This window comes from Notothenia rossii, assembly GCF_949606895.1.
Source record: "Notothenia rossii genome assembly, chromosome: 2".
Taxonomy (NCBI): domain Eukaryota; kingdom Metazoa; phylum Chordata; class Actinopteri; order Perciformes; family Nototheniidae; genus Notothenia; species Notothenia rossii.
Window position 1 is genome coordinate 69,425,067 of NC_136904.1, and position 12,887 is coordinate 69,437,953.

A 12,887-nucleotide genomic window follows, 5' to 3' on the forward strand; every position below is an offset into this window, starting at 1 on the left:
TAGGTCTTTGAGGCAGCGACAATGAGCTTTCCCCCCCCCCCCCCCCAAGCATGCAGCTATGAGGAGAGTATACTATAATGAAAAAAAATATAATCTAACCCAGCAACCACCTGGTATGCAATAACAGAATTCTACAGATATACATCTTTGAACGTTTACTCATCGAGTAGTGCAAGAGTTCATGGTTGTTGTGCTGAAAGGATCTCATTCCTGTGAGGCATGATATAGCGCTGGTGGGCAGAAGATGACCGACGGCCTAGGGATACTCAGGGTTGAGGTAGGTGGATATAAAGCTGCGGTTGTGGCTGTGCAGATTCTTAAACAGTGGGAATAGCTATCTGGGGGCAGATCGCAGCTTAGGCAGAGATCACGCAGCTTGGAGGGGAACCCTCGTCGTTGGGTTTGCCGCCATCGAATAAACATGGGTGCCGACCCATGTGTCGGAGGGCAAAGGTGCGAGAAGTTCAGCATGGAAGATAAAAGACAAAGAAAACACCGTTTTGTTTTAGCAATGATTATTCGGGGTTCCTTGACTCACCAAACAGAACTGTCAGACATTGAATGTTTCAAAACAGTGTGTATATTTAATCTCCAAAGTTAATTCAGTAAGGGTGAGATTATGCTGAGGATTAAAAAGGTGAGAGGTCTGTGTATATTCACCACCTGAGAAACCAATAGAAAGCTGTAACAACTGCATCTGACGTTTATCGATGTATAGTGAAACCCCTTTGTCTGAATTTATATATTAACCTTTGCACGTGTGCAAAGTTAAGAGGCAGTCTTTATCATTGCGTGGAGGACGTGCCTTCTTAAGGCCCTTGAGGAGCAAATGAATTAACTCTAGCGTGGCTTAATACTTAGCACTTGAAGATTGCAGGATTTGAATGAAAATACAATTAATGCATGAACTACTATTATATCTATTGCATAAGTACACAGAGGAGGTTGGGACAGAAGAAGATAAAGTACCAAGCTGAATTGTATGCTTTGAATCATGCTCTTGGTTGGAGGCAGAATATGGGAAATCCTTGAGGGGCTTGACATGTAGAGTCATTTGGTTGAACGAAGGGCATGGCAAGCTGGTGGGGCAAACCACACATTGTGAATTCCCCCGAACCAGCAGAAGGCGCAGCATCTGTAAGTAACTAGAGAGGATCTGAAGACACCGCAAGGACATTATAAAAGAATGAACATGACATTCCACTCGTCGCAGAGGGGCTAAGGACCAAAGATCTGAGCAATACCATAAGGTTGCATTCATGCCGAATAGTCCTCGTCTTTACACCAGACGCAAGTGTATTACATCGTTCATTTGCAGAAGGTTGGGTTTGCGTTACCCAGGCAACCTCAAACAGACTATGAACTGCAAACTAAAGTCATTGTACGGAGATGCTTTTTCAAAATTGGTGGGACATTAAGCGGATAAAATGCAGATCCCAGCAATTTCTACAGTAGCCTGCATCATGGAGCATTTGCAGGTTATTTTCATGCTGCTGTTAATCTGGGGAGTGCATCAACAGTTTCTGCGGCCGGCGCATAGGATTATAAATCAGACAACGTGCATTAAAAACATTATAACACATAATGAGACGTTATGCAATGAGGAGGTTTCACCGATGACAGGTGGCTCTGATGAGATTGTACCACTGCCTTTCTCTGTACACAGGGGATCAATGAGGTAAGCAGTCACCAGAATGAATGCATGACCCTATAGGTTACTGGATGTTGCACACAGCATAGATAGCAAAACAAGCGATGACGTGCAAATAGTTGTTTCCCATGTTTGATGCGGACTACGTCACACCAGCAATGAACCTCTCCAGAGTTTACTAGCGAGCGACCCAAGACCATATTTGAAGGCAGTAATCTGTATTGAATGTATTACAAGTCTAATATGTAGTATAACGTAGAGCACTTTGAACATTTAGAAAGGTGCTAAATAAATAACATGAATTGTAATTATAGCTGTTCTGATGCGGGACAGCTTGTCTGGTGGCACTGAAGCTTGCATCAGCACACTATCGAGAATGATACCGATAATTCTAGACGTGTGGAAGGGCTTCAAGTTCCTTTTCTGAAAGAGGTAGGCCTAGCTGTTGAGAAACTTATCTGGGAAAGTTAACAACTAGGAAATAGTTAAAAGATGGACACCAAGGGGTGCTTGCAGGTATTGTAGAGAATCCAGCATAATGCTTCTGATGAGGTGTCAAGAAACGTGGGCTACTATGGCAACCAAATGCACATTTCAGTGTTTCCCACACAATGTTAATACTTGGGCGGGCCGCCCAGGTATATTAAGGCCCGCCCAAGTATATTTCGGACCTTTTTTTATTTTTTGTATCCGTCCGCGAGCGACGCCATCTGCGAGTGATTAACTAATGGACAATGAGCCCTCGCTCTACGTCTCCTGTGCCTGTTCGCTCTGCGGTTGATTAACTAGGGGACAATAATCCCCCCCTGTTCGCTCTGCGATCGATTAACTAGTGTATGATCCCTCGCTCGACACCTCCTGTTCGTGCTGCCGTCGCGTGGAGGGAAACGAGAAACGGAGAAAAGACGACGTTAATTTAGAAGACGCGGACACTAAGGTAAAGTTACTATTTTCTCGTTATTGTGTTGTTGTTTTCTGACTTTGGTAGGAGATTCGAATTATTTGAAGTTAGTGGCAACTAAGAGTGTATTTAACGTAATCAGGCCAACTTTGCTGCGTGCAAGTTACGTGTGCTAAATTAAATATAAAAAAGATTATAATTCGTTTTCTCTTCGGGCTATGCCAGTTAGAAGGACACAGATTAACTGTAGCTAAGGTTAGACTGTTAATTTCCCCTGCATTACTCCTCAGATATGAGTATTCAAAAATATTTTAAGAGAATACGGCGTGAGGATGAGGAGGAGAGACGAGGAGAGGAGGAGAGACCACAGGTAACTTAGCCAATGTTAGCATTTTGCTTGCAATGGCAATAATAAATGCATAAGTCTCAATAATGATATATGTCGGTTCATTTGACCTGAAATTATACAATTGCAGTCAACAGTGAGTTGCAATGCAGAGACCAAACTAGATTCAAGCTTGTTTTCAATTCTAGCCGGTGGTCAGTGAAGATGCTGGCACAACTAGTCAGAGTACTGAGGGAGAGGCAGCAGGTCCCAGTGTGGTAGAAGCAGCAGCAGGTCTCAGTGTAGAAGCAGGTGCAGGTCCCAGTGTGATACAAGCAGCAGCAGGTCCCAGTGTGGTACAAGCAGGTGCAGGTGAACAAGCAGCACAGTTCCAAGCATCACATTCACAGACACAGACATAGTATAATAGCAAGGAGAACTCTACCATTTAAATGCAGTAATAACAATACATTATTTTCAGATTCCAAGCATCGCCACTCAGGATGGAACCCTGATTGGCTTAAAATGCCACAGTTCAAGAATTGGCTCTACCTCACCCAGCATGGTATGAATGGCATTTGCAAGTTCATATTTGTAATAAAACTTATTTTTGTAAGAATTAACACGTTTTTCTTTTTAAAAAGGAATGTTTTGCCGAATCTGCAGGCAACACAAGCCTCCAATAAAGAAAGGCCCCTTAAAACGGGCTTTCATAGAAGTTGGGATTCTTGTTTTCCGCAAGGATTATATCGAGTGCCACATCTCCTCAGAGCCTCATCAATATAGTGTTAAGCATCAGGTCTCACTTGCATCAGGTATATCATTTTTTTATGTAAAGCTAATTTCTGCAACCTATCAACCATGTTTGGCTCATATAATGAATTATGTCTTTGCCCTTGGTCTAGGCTACTCAGTGATGCAGGCTTTTGAGCCCACAGTTATTATGGAGCATGAGGCCGTCATAGGTGGATTCAAATGCCTTTACTGGCTAGTAAAGAACGAGATTGCTCACCACACCAACTACCCTAAGCTCTTAAGTTTAGCTCAGCTTTTGGGTTGTGATTACTTTGAAAAGCTGAAGGTAAACCTAGTACAACATGATGCTTGTGAAACTAAGAACTTTAACCAGCTAAATGTTAAATGATCTCTTTTTCTCAGGTGGATCAAAGAAACAATTATCAATCACACAGAATAGTGGATGAAATGCTGGAGATCCTTGCAGAGATAGTAGAGTCGCCTATTTTGGAAGAGATAAGGTAATCTCAAGCAATCAGCCTAGAGGTTGATGAAACCACAGATGTATCTGTAAACCGCCAGCTGGATTTACATGTTAGGTGGGGTATTTTTTAAAGGAATGATGTGCATTTAAATAAAGATGTAGGCCTAGTTAAACTTAATATTTATTAATATGTGTGAAAACCTATACATTTTTATTTTAGACACCTGGATAAAGAGGGTTATGTTTTCAACCACTTCCTTGACCTGGTAACTCTGGAAGATGGGAAAGCTGACAGCGTTGTTGCTGCCATCAAGAGTGTACTACAGAAGAAGGATCTCCCGGTAGACAGGCTCTACGGACTCGGGACAGACGGTGCAGCAGTGATGACGGGTATGGAGTTTATTGTTAAATCTAATGGATTGTGTGAAATGTGTATTGTCAGCTGTTATTAAAGGAAACAAAATGACGCCCTCAACACTGCATTTAATTCTTAAACTTAGGCCGTCTGAATGGAGTGGCAAAGCAGCTCACAGACAGTTTTCCAAAGCTGGTTTCTGTAGCGTGTGCTGCTCACAGACTAGCACTGGCATGCAAAGATGCCTCAAATGCTGTCAGGTATATGGCAAACTTCAGGAACCACCTGCAGGAACTGCACCTATTCTTCCGAAATAGTGCAAATAGGTCAGCCACACTGAGTGCTGCCGCTACCACTCTTGGTCTGAACGACTTGAAAGTCAAGGTGTGTTTTCACCTATTTTCATAATACTATTGTGGTGTCATATTATTTACATATATTTTACTTACCAGTGTTTCTACTTGTTGTTAGGAGGTGAAAGATACAAGGTGGCTATCGCAGCACCTAGCCGTTCAAAACCTCCAGAGGAACCTTCCAGCTGTGCTGGCTGCTCTGGCGGAAGAAGCGAGCACAAGGAAGTGCCCAGTGGCCAAAGGTCTATACACCTTCTGTGCCACATACCGCTTTGTGGCTGCCCTCTACCTTCAGGCAGATGTGCTGCCCCACATTGCAATGCTGTCCAAGGTGTTTCAGAGAGCTGATGTGAACTTTCTCCACATAAAGGAGCAGGTAGATTACAAAGAAATGCATTTGATGCTCCCAGTTATTTGCATTATCCATCCTATTATATTGTTGTCTTTTTCCACATTTAGGTGCCAGTCACACTTGTTACTCTGAGGAGAATTCTGGAGGCAGGCGAGACCCCACTCCCCGGAACGTTCCTTGCTCGCCTACACCAAGACTTGGACAACCCAGGCGGACTTGGGGCGTTTAGCATTGCCGGAGAGGAGGAGAGGATAAGGAGGGGACACGGAATTCTGGAGCGCCCCCGGGAAGATATGTGGGCCAGATTTGTCAGAGATGTAAATACATCCCTTCTTACTTTTACATTCCAATATTTATTTTCCTTGAACTGAAAAATGTATAACATCATTCCAGGTCCTCAAACCTTACATCTGCAGCCTGGAGAGCAACATTGAGAGCAGGTTCCAGCATATTGAAGTGCTGGGGGCCTTCAGTGTCCTGGGTCCAAAGGCAGTTACCTCAAATGATGTAACCAACATTTCAATGTTGCAGACCCTTGCCAACAAATTCATCCCAGGGCAGGATGCCACAGTTATCCAAGAGTGGACCTCCTATAAGCAGCATGTTCTTGAAGGAACATTTAAGGTTGGTAAATACCTAAATTAATATGAACTTGACGGTTAGAATTGCTTGTTTTGACATCTGTAAATGTTTCAATTATACTGTATACTCATTTGCCCTGCCTTGGCTAATCTCTGAAGGACAAGACGCAAGCTGAGATCATGCAGCTCCTGGCCAGTGAGAAGGACGAATGGGCAGAAATATATCCAAACCTCAGCCTTCTCTCTTCAGCGGGGTTGGTCATCCCTGTCTCCAGTGTAAACTGCGAGAGGGATTTTTCTACGATGAACAGGGTGAGTGTCATTCCCTGTTGCATGTCATTCTGTATAGTTCATTTAAAACAAACTGTCTGTTTTACAGGTGAAAACTGACATGAGAAACCGACTGAAAGGGGAGCACCTGGCTGCATGTATGCGGATAGCAGTCAGTGGACCAGCACCAGAGGCATTCCCATACACACAGGCATTGGAGCTGTTCTTCAACAAACCCAGACGGATTAAGTGCTCTGACAAACAGTGCCATCTTTGTACAAAAGGAATATTGCCATACAGTAATGTAAAGTTAATGAATAAACATGTTGTTAAAACTTGTTGTTTGTCACATGTGTTGCACGTCACAAAGCCCCCCCCGCGGTCCGCTCGCACCGTGCTCCGCTCGCAGCGGCTTCTTGCGTATGATGATTCGGTTCCAGAGTCGGAGATTGCAGTAGACATTTGCAAGGACAGCACCGGCAGGCAAGCAGGAGCAACATGAAACACAGCAGCAGGAACATGAACGTAGCAATAGCAAGTGAACGCAGCAGGCAAGCAGCAGCGACGTGGAAGTAGCTGCGGCAATAGCAGCAGCAGCAAGCAATGCATGGAGAGAGATCTGGCAGGTTAAATAGAGAGCCGCAGTGACGCGTCGTAAAACCCGGAAGTAAGTTAGCATTTTTAGCACTTCCGGTTCCTTCCTCAAAAAGCAATGCATTTTTTCCATAGGGTTTTGGAAAATAGCTCGAAATAAGGTCTGTGGTTGACACAAATTTAAGAGGTAATTGACGTTTTGTTCTACGACATTAAATACATCAGCAGTGACCCCACTGGGGATTTTTGAAGAGTTTACGTGTCTGAAAAACGATGGTTGTTACCGAATGGCTGAATAGGACTACAGAAATTGTCAAGGCCGTTGTACGTCATTACGCCGAACACGTAAACACTCCCGCTAAGTTTGTTTTCCCCTGTGTTCTGCTTAAAAGCAAGTACCTGCCTATCTTTAGTATCTGTATATCTATATCTGACCATTATAATCTGTATTTTTGAAATTGTCGTTTTTAACACCGTAGTTTTACAAATTATAGAATAATGAATTACCAGTGTTTTCCAATTTTACTCGGCAGTTCGTTTCGTTGGCACTAGTTAGCTACGCAATGGTTTGTTGCTTTGCTCCGGGTTGCAGCCACAGGTCTTCGCATGAAACGTGCTTGTTCTATCGTTTCCCGGCCAATGTTTTCCAAAGGAGAGTCTGGATTCGTGCCATGAGGTAAGCTGATGTTACATTTTTGTCCATGTCACGGTGAAATGTAAATAATGGGTAGTGACTGTATCGCCGTTATAGAGATGGCGCTGCTGAAAAGACCGCAACACAAGTAAAGATAATGAATACATCCTATTAAAACCTGTGTGGCTTATATGATAAGTCTTATTAGTACAAGCAGCATAACGTTTCACCATGTAACTAAAGATTGTAGTCAGGGAAATCAGTTTGACATATTGAACTAATAACAAATCACCTCTGGCTGGCAGAGAACTCTCTGCTCCATAGCTTCTCTTGGACGTAAAATCACATGTACATTTTACATTTATATTCAATTTAATATTCCATCCCTCACATACTTTTGTATATATTATAACTTATATTTAGTTTTTCTTGTTATGCTGCTGCAACACAAACATTTCCCAAATTGGGATCAATACAGTAATATCTTATCTTAATTAATTAAGAAATATAACTATTATAATTAGTGTAGCAGCTGACACCTATTTTCAATATGGATTAATCTACCATTTATTTCTTTAGTTCAATTTTCATCTATAAAAATGTCAAAATAGTGAAAATGTTCACGAGACTTATCAAAGTGCAAGGTTATATCTTTAGATGTTTTGTTTTAGCCTATGTACTGTATGTCTTAATGCTCTTATAGTATGTGACGGTGTGACTTCCATGAAACTATATTTTATATCTTCCCAACAGACGAGCTGACAGAAAACCTAACACTCTAACAACCACAACATTGCAAAGGCGAGTAAATGTAAATTAAAAACAATTCACAATTTTATTATTTCTTCTTCTTTCTTGCAGTGAGGTGAAGCTGACCTTGCATTTGGTGCCAGTAAGGATGTTCCTCACGCAGGCTGAATGTTTCTCCTTCCTTACTGACAAAGAAGCCCTTGATTTGCAATGCTTCACTAATTGTCATTTCCCTTGCTCCGTAGGGACACTTTACCTCAAGCACAGCGGAAGACCCTACCAGACCATCTGGAGATGCCCCCAACATTCCTGATTGGGAGAGCCACAAATCTGACTCATGGACCTGCATCTGAGTTGCAGTGGTGAATGCCCTGACGCCCTCACATTCATTCATAGTTCCCCACTGTACAGACAAAACACCATCAAGGGCCTGTTGTTGCCTTAGCACCCTGGCAATAAAGGAAGCAGTCACACGCTTTGACCTCAGGACAGCTCCAAAGTTGCTGGCAGTCAACCTTCCTTTCCTGAACAAATGCCAGTTTGGGCTGGTTCGCTGACCAGTGGTAGCCACCTGAATTGCCCTCTGTTGCTCTTCAGACAATGCCATGCTTGCCACAATTGCCTCAGGTCCCTGATGCCCAACAGATTTGATAATTTCAGGAACAGTAAGTGTTTCCAAGCTGTAGTGTTCCTCTTCTGGCTCGGGGGAGAGAAGCCAAGAAATTCCTGAGAACCTGCCCCCGAGTCTGTCCCTCAGCCAGTCACGATCTTCGGAGGTAGGCTCTCTTGTCAGCGGGTTAAATTAGTTATTGGTTTCAACAGTCACATTAAAACAGTTACTAAATCGGCTTACTATCACCTAAAGAACATATCTAGGATTAAAAGACTAAAGTCACAGCAGGATTTGGAAAAACGTGTCCATGCTTTTATCTTCAGTAGACTGGACTACTGCAATGGTGTCTTCACAGGTCTCACTAAAAAATCTATTAGAAAGCTGCAGCTGATTCAGAACACCGCTGCTCGAGTCCTCACTAACACTAAGAAAGTGGATCACATCACTCCTGTTCTGAAGTCTTTACACTGGCTTCCTGTGTGTCAAAGAATAGATTTCAAAAATACTGCTGCTGTTTATAAAGCACTGAATGGTTTAGGACCAAAATGCATTTCTGACCTCCTGCTAAATGATGAACCATCCAGATCTCTCAGGTCTTCAGGGACTGGTCAGCTTTCTGTCCCCAGAGTCAGAACTAAACATGGTAAAGCAGCGTACAGTTATTATGCTCCAAATATCTGGAACAAACTCCCAGAAACCTGCAGGTCCGCTGCAACTTACTACTTTTAAATCCAGGCTGAAGACTTTTCTTTTTGTCGCTGCTCTTAATTGAACTATTAATATCTTAGACTGCACTGTAACTTTTATCCATGTATTTTTTCTTTTAATGTTTATTTTATTAGCTTTTCTTTTTAATGACTGATTTTAAATGCCATTTTCTTAATGTCTTTCATTTTTTGTAAAGCACTTTGAATTGCCTTGTGTTGAAAAGTGCTATATAAATAAACTTGCCTTGCCTAATAAAGATTTCATGTGACACATAAAATTGATTTGTTGATGGGAATTAATGTGAATAAATTAACTCGGTCTTAAAAGGTTAACGGTACTCTTGCTATCACTACTCACTGACACTATAAACCTTGTCCCTCATGCTAGCCCTGACAACACCGGTAAGCACACCTTCATCTAGGCTGCACTGTAACGTGTCCTGACTTGTAGTGGTTCTCTCCTCTATCTACACTCTTCTTGTCATCTTTGTAAAACGATATCAGACTGGTAATTGACACAGCCATGACTTCTAGTTAAATTCAGTGTGGCTAAAATGAAAAGCTTTGTTAAAATATGCAAGCACGCGAAAGTCAAATTCAGCTTTATTGTCAAAAATTCTACATGTGTTATACATCCAGAAATATCGAAATATCGTTTCCCACAGTGTGACATGTATACATAAAACAAAAAGGGCCTAGATAAACGTGGTATACATTAAACAAAACGGGCCTAGATAACCGGGGTATACAGTTTAAAATGTTAATATATTTAAAGTTTTCAAAGTGCAGTTTCAGTGCAAGTCAGTTGAAACGATCTTAAGTTGGCGTGACGTTGAAGTCGTGCGACCCTGCTGCTGTACTGGCTTGTAGTTCGTTTATAGCATAACGTTAGCATTTTGCTTCTGCCGGCTAGATTTATTATTCAAAAATTATAAAAGTAGGGTTGACATGTGGATATTATCCGGCTGAACAAAATGTGATCCATCTCTTAAATATGTGTCAACCACAGACCTTATTTCGAGCTATTTTCCAAAATCCTATGGAGAAATTGCATTGCGTTTTAGACGAAGGAACCGGAAGAAGTTTACTTCCGGGTTTAAGGACGCGTCACTGCGGCTCTCTATAGAGCGGCATATTAAGGAGACTCTGTTTGGTTGGTTGCAGAGTGGCAAGGGGCGTTATGTATGAATGCAGCATAAGCGCTCGAGTTGACTGCCTGAACTAGCTCGCAGGCTTCGCCCCATGAGTGTTATTATTTTTATTGTTATCGCATATCTTTATGTCCAATTACCATATATAATGTGTGTTTATGACTGTCAAACTCTATAATAACCTATGTATTATATGACTGGTGATTATGATGAAGAGGATACATTTTAACATTTGCTACCACAATACTGTATATAAATAATGTGTTCTGCTCCAAACAATCAAGCATTTTGATTATGTAATTTGAGAACATTAAATACAAAAACAAGAAGGGATGGGGAATGCAAACTATTAAAGGTCCCATGTCATGCTTTTCGGGTTATTACCTATCCCCTTGTGTGTTATGAAGGTTGTTATGCATGTAAAAGGTCTGCAAAGCCACAAACCCTCAAAGTACACACCAGGGCTGGCTCCAGACAATTTGCAGCCCTAGGAGAGATTTGAGCTGGCGCCCCAGCAAGAGAATCTTACAATTGATAATATAAAGATCAATAGAGTATCCAAGGAACATACAATGGAATGGGGGATGGATGCTCTTGGGGGGGTCTGGGGGTATGCCCCCCGGGAAGAATTGTTTGAACATTTTAAAGTAAAATGCTTCAATCTGGTGCACTTTGAGCAGAATTACTACTAGATCTAGGGGGTACAACTCTAAACACCCGTATGAAAAAGATCGGTTTACATTTTAATAATCAAATAAGTATGTGAACATAACCAATAACCTTCCATAGCCAATAACAAATAAATGTAACTTATTTTATTTTTGTTGTTCTTTCATATCTTATTTGACCTATTAACATTTATATTTGTGTATATTTTTTAATTCCTCCAGTTTAAAAACATATTTTTGGTTTACTGTCCTATAGTACAAATTGAAATTATTTCAAACCTGTTTTTATTTATCCTAATAATTATAAAGGAGTGCCTTGGAAATATTTGTTTACATAAATTGTGATCAAACAAACCGTTTGAGACCCACTGAGATAACTAGACTAAAGTGAACTATCTAAACACTGAGAGTCCTTTACCTCACTGAGCCTCTCAGTCTGACAGGAGAGGACTCTCCCTCCACATTATTGAAGAAACATCTACTTCTTATATCCGTTAGAGTAGCTAGCACCAGATTCTAATAACAACAGCGCCGGTACTGGTGCGCCCTTCTCTCTCTCCCTCGCTGCGGGCGCCTGATAAGCCAACATCCCCCATTTTCATCACTTACAGCGCCCATCGTACAGGGCAAATGAAAAGTGTAACCGGGGTGAAAAGGGTGTTACATTTAATTAATTATGAATATTGTTACATCAAGGCCGAAAATTAGGATGAGTGCCAAGGGTAAAAAAAAATGTTCTACCAGCGCAGCGCCTCCACAGATCTGGCGCCCTAGGCGAACATCTATAACGCCAGTGCTACGGGCCGGCCCTGGAACACCCTGTAGAGAGTAAAACTCTAACACAGAAAATACCTGTCTATGCTGCCCCAGAACACCTCGTTGGAGATTTCTCTTTTTCTTCCTGGGTACAGTGACGTGACCATACTCAAATGGACCAATCCGTGGAGCCGTTACGTTACGTCAGCGGAGCCGTTACGTCAGTGGAGCCGTTACGTCAGCGGAGCCGTTACGTCAGCGGAGCCATTACGTTAAGGCTGGAGCCACGAGGATGATAACGCAAACGGACCAAAATCGATATCAAAAAAGTCTTCCGTCCACACGCAATAGGCACCAGAAACGTGTCCGTTTACACAAGGCCGCTCGAAAGCGCTGGAGACGCTGTAGTACAAGACTGAAGAAGACTTCCTGTGCATGGTTGCCATGGTTGCCCTTCTGTTTATTCTCCGCTGTGGACGTTCTGGCTCTTTTTCTCCCTCCCCAAGGCAAGCGTTTGCTCCTGCTGTAAATCTCTCCGGTAGTCCACCAGCAGATGAAAAACACCCACCTCTCCGCCTCTTCCAAGGGACGAGGGAACAGTGCGGCAGAGTTTCAGTTAGATTTTTTTCCGCTGGTCAACATGTCCGTTAAAGTTGAAATCTTCTGGACAAAATTAGAAAAGTGCCGGTCAAAGATCTTCTTTCTTATTTATTGAGCTTTAAAACAAACTGATTACAACTCTATATAATAATAATATAATAATAAAAAACGGAGCCTCTCTTTTCCTCCCCCTCTTCTGACCATGGATGTATAATAAGAACGAAATTAAAGCATGGGAGGCGGGGCCTCAATCATTCCTATGAGAGTTGCTCATTGGCGCATGATGATAAAATGCCCCAACTTTTGAGAGATCAAAACGTCACAGATTACCCGGCATGCCTGAGAAGTACCCGTATATGCGCTCATAGCGCATGCGCAACTTTAACCAAAATGCTCGTTCACATCAA

General features: G+C 42.1%; 1 protein-coding gene across 6 annotated transcripts; it reads left to right on the forward strand.

Annotated features, from left to right (window-relative positions):
- Positions 1-128: 128 nt before the first annotated feature.
- On the forward strand, positions 129-10,229 carry LOC307028899 (zinc finger protein 862-like). Of its 6 annotated transcripts, none has more exons than XR_013805135.1 (13): positions 129-3,442; positions 3,522-3,692; positions 3,783-3,958; positions 4,036-4,211; positions 4,317-4,486; positions 4,597-4,835; positions 4,923-5,180; positions 5,264-5,473; positions 5,550-5,780; positions 5,897-6,049; positions 6,117-7,277; positions 7,989-8,036; positions 8,231-9,725. XR_013805135.1 is itself a non-coding variant. In XM_079664302.1 (10 exons), exons 4-10 carry the CDS (start codon positions 4,480-4,482, stop codon positions 6,507-6,509), a joined length of 1,491 nt encoding a protein of 496 aa, XP_079520428.1. In that variant the 5' UTR covers positions 129-3,442; positions 3,522-3,958; positions 4,036-4,211; positions 4,317-4,479; the 3' UTR covers positions 6,510-10,229. The 6 variants fall into 6 exon arrangements, 1 of the variants encoding a protein (XP_079520428.1); XR_013805136.1 differs by having other exon boundaries at positions 129-3,249; positions 3,359-3,442; positions 3,522-3,958; XR_013805137.1 differs by having other exon boundaries at positions 129-2,922; positions 3,087-3,442; positions 3,522-3,958.
- Positions 10,230-12,887: the final 2,658 nt, after the last annotated feature.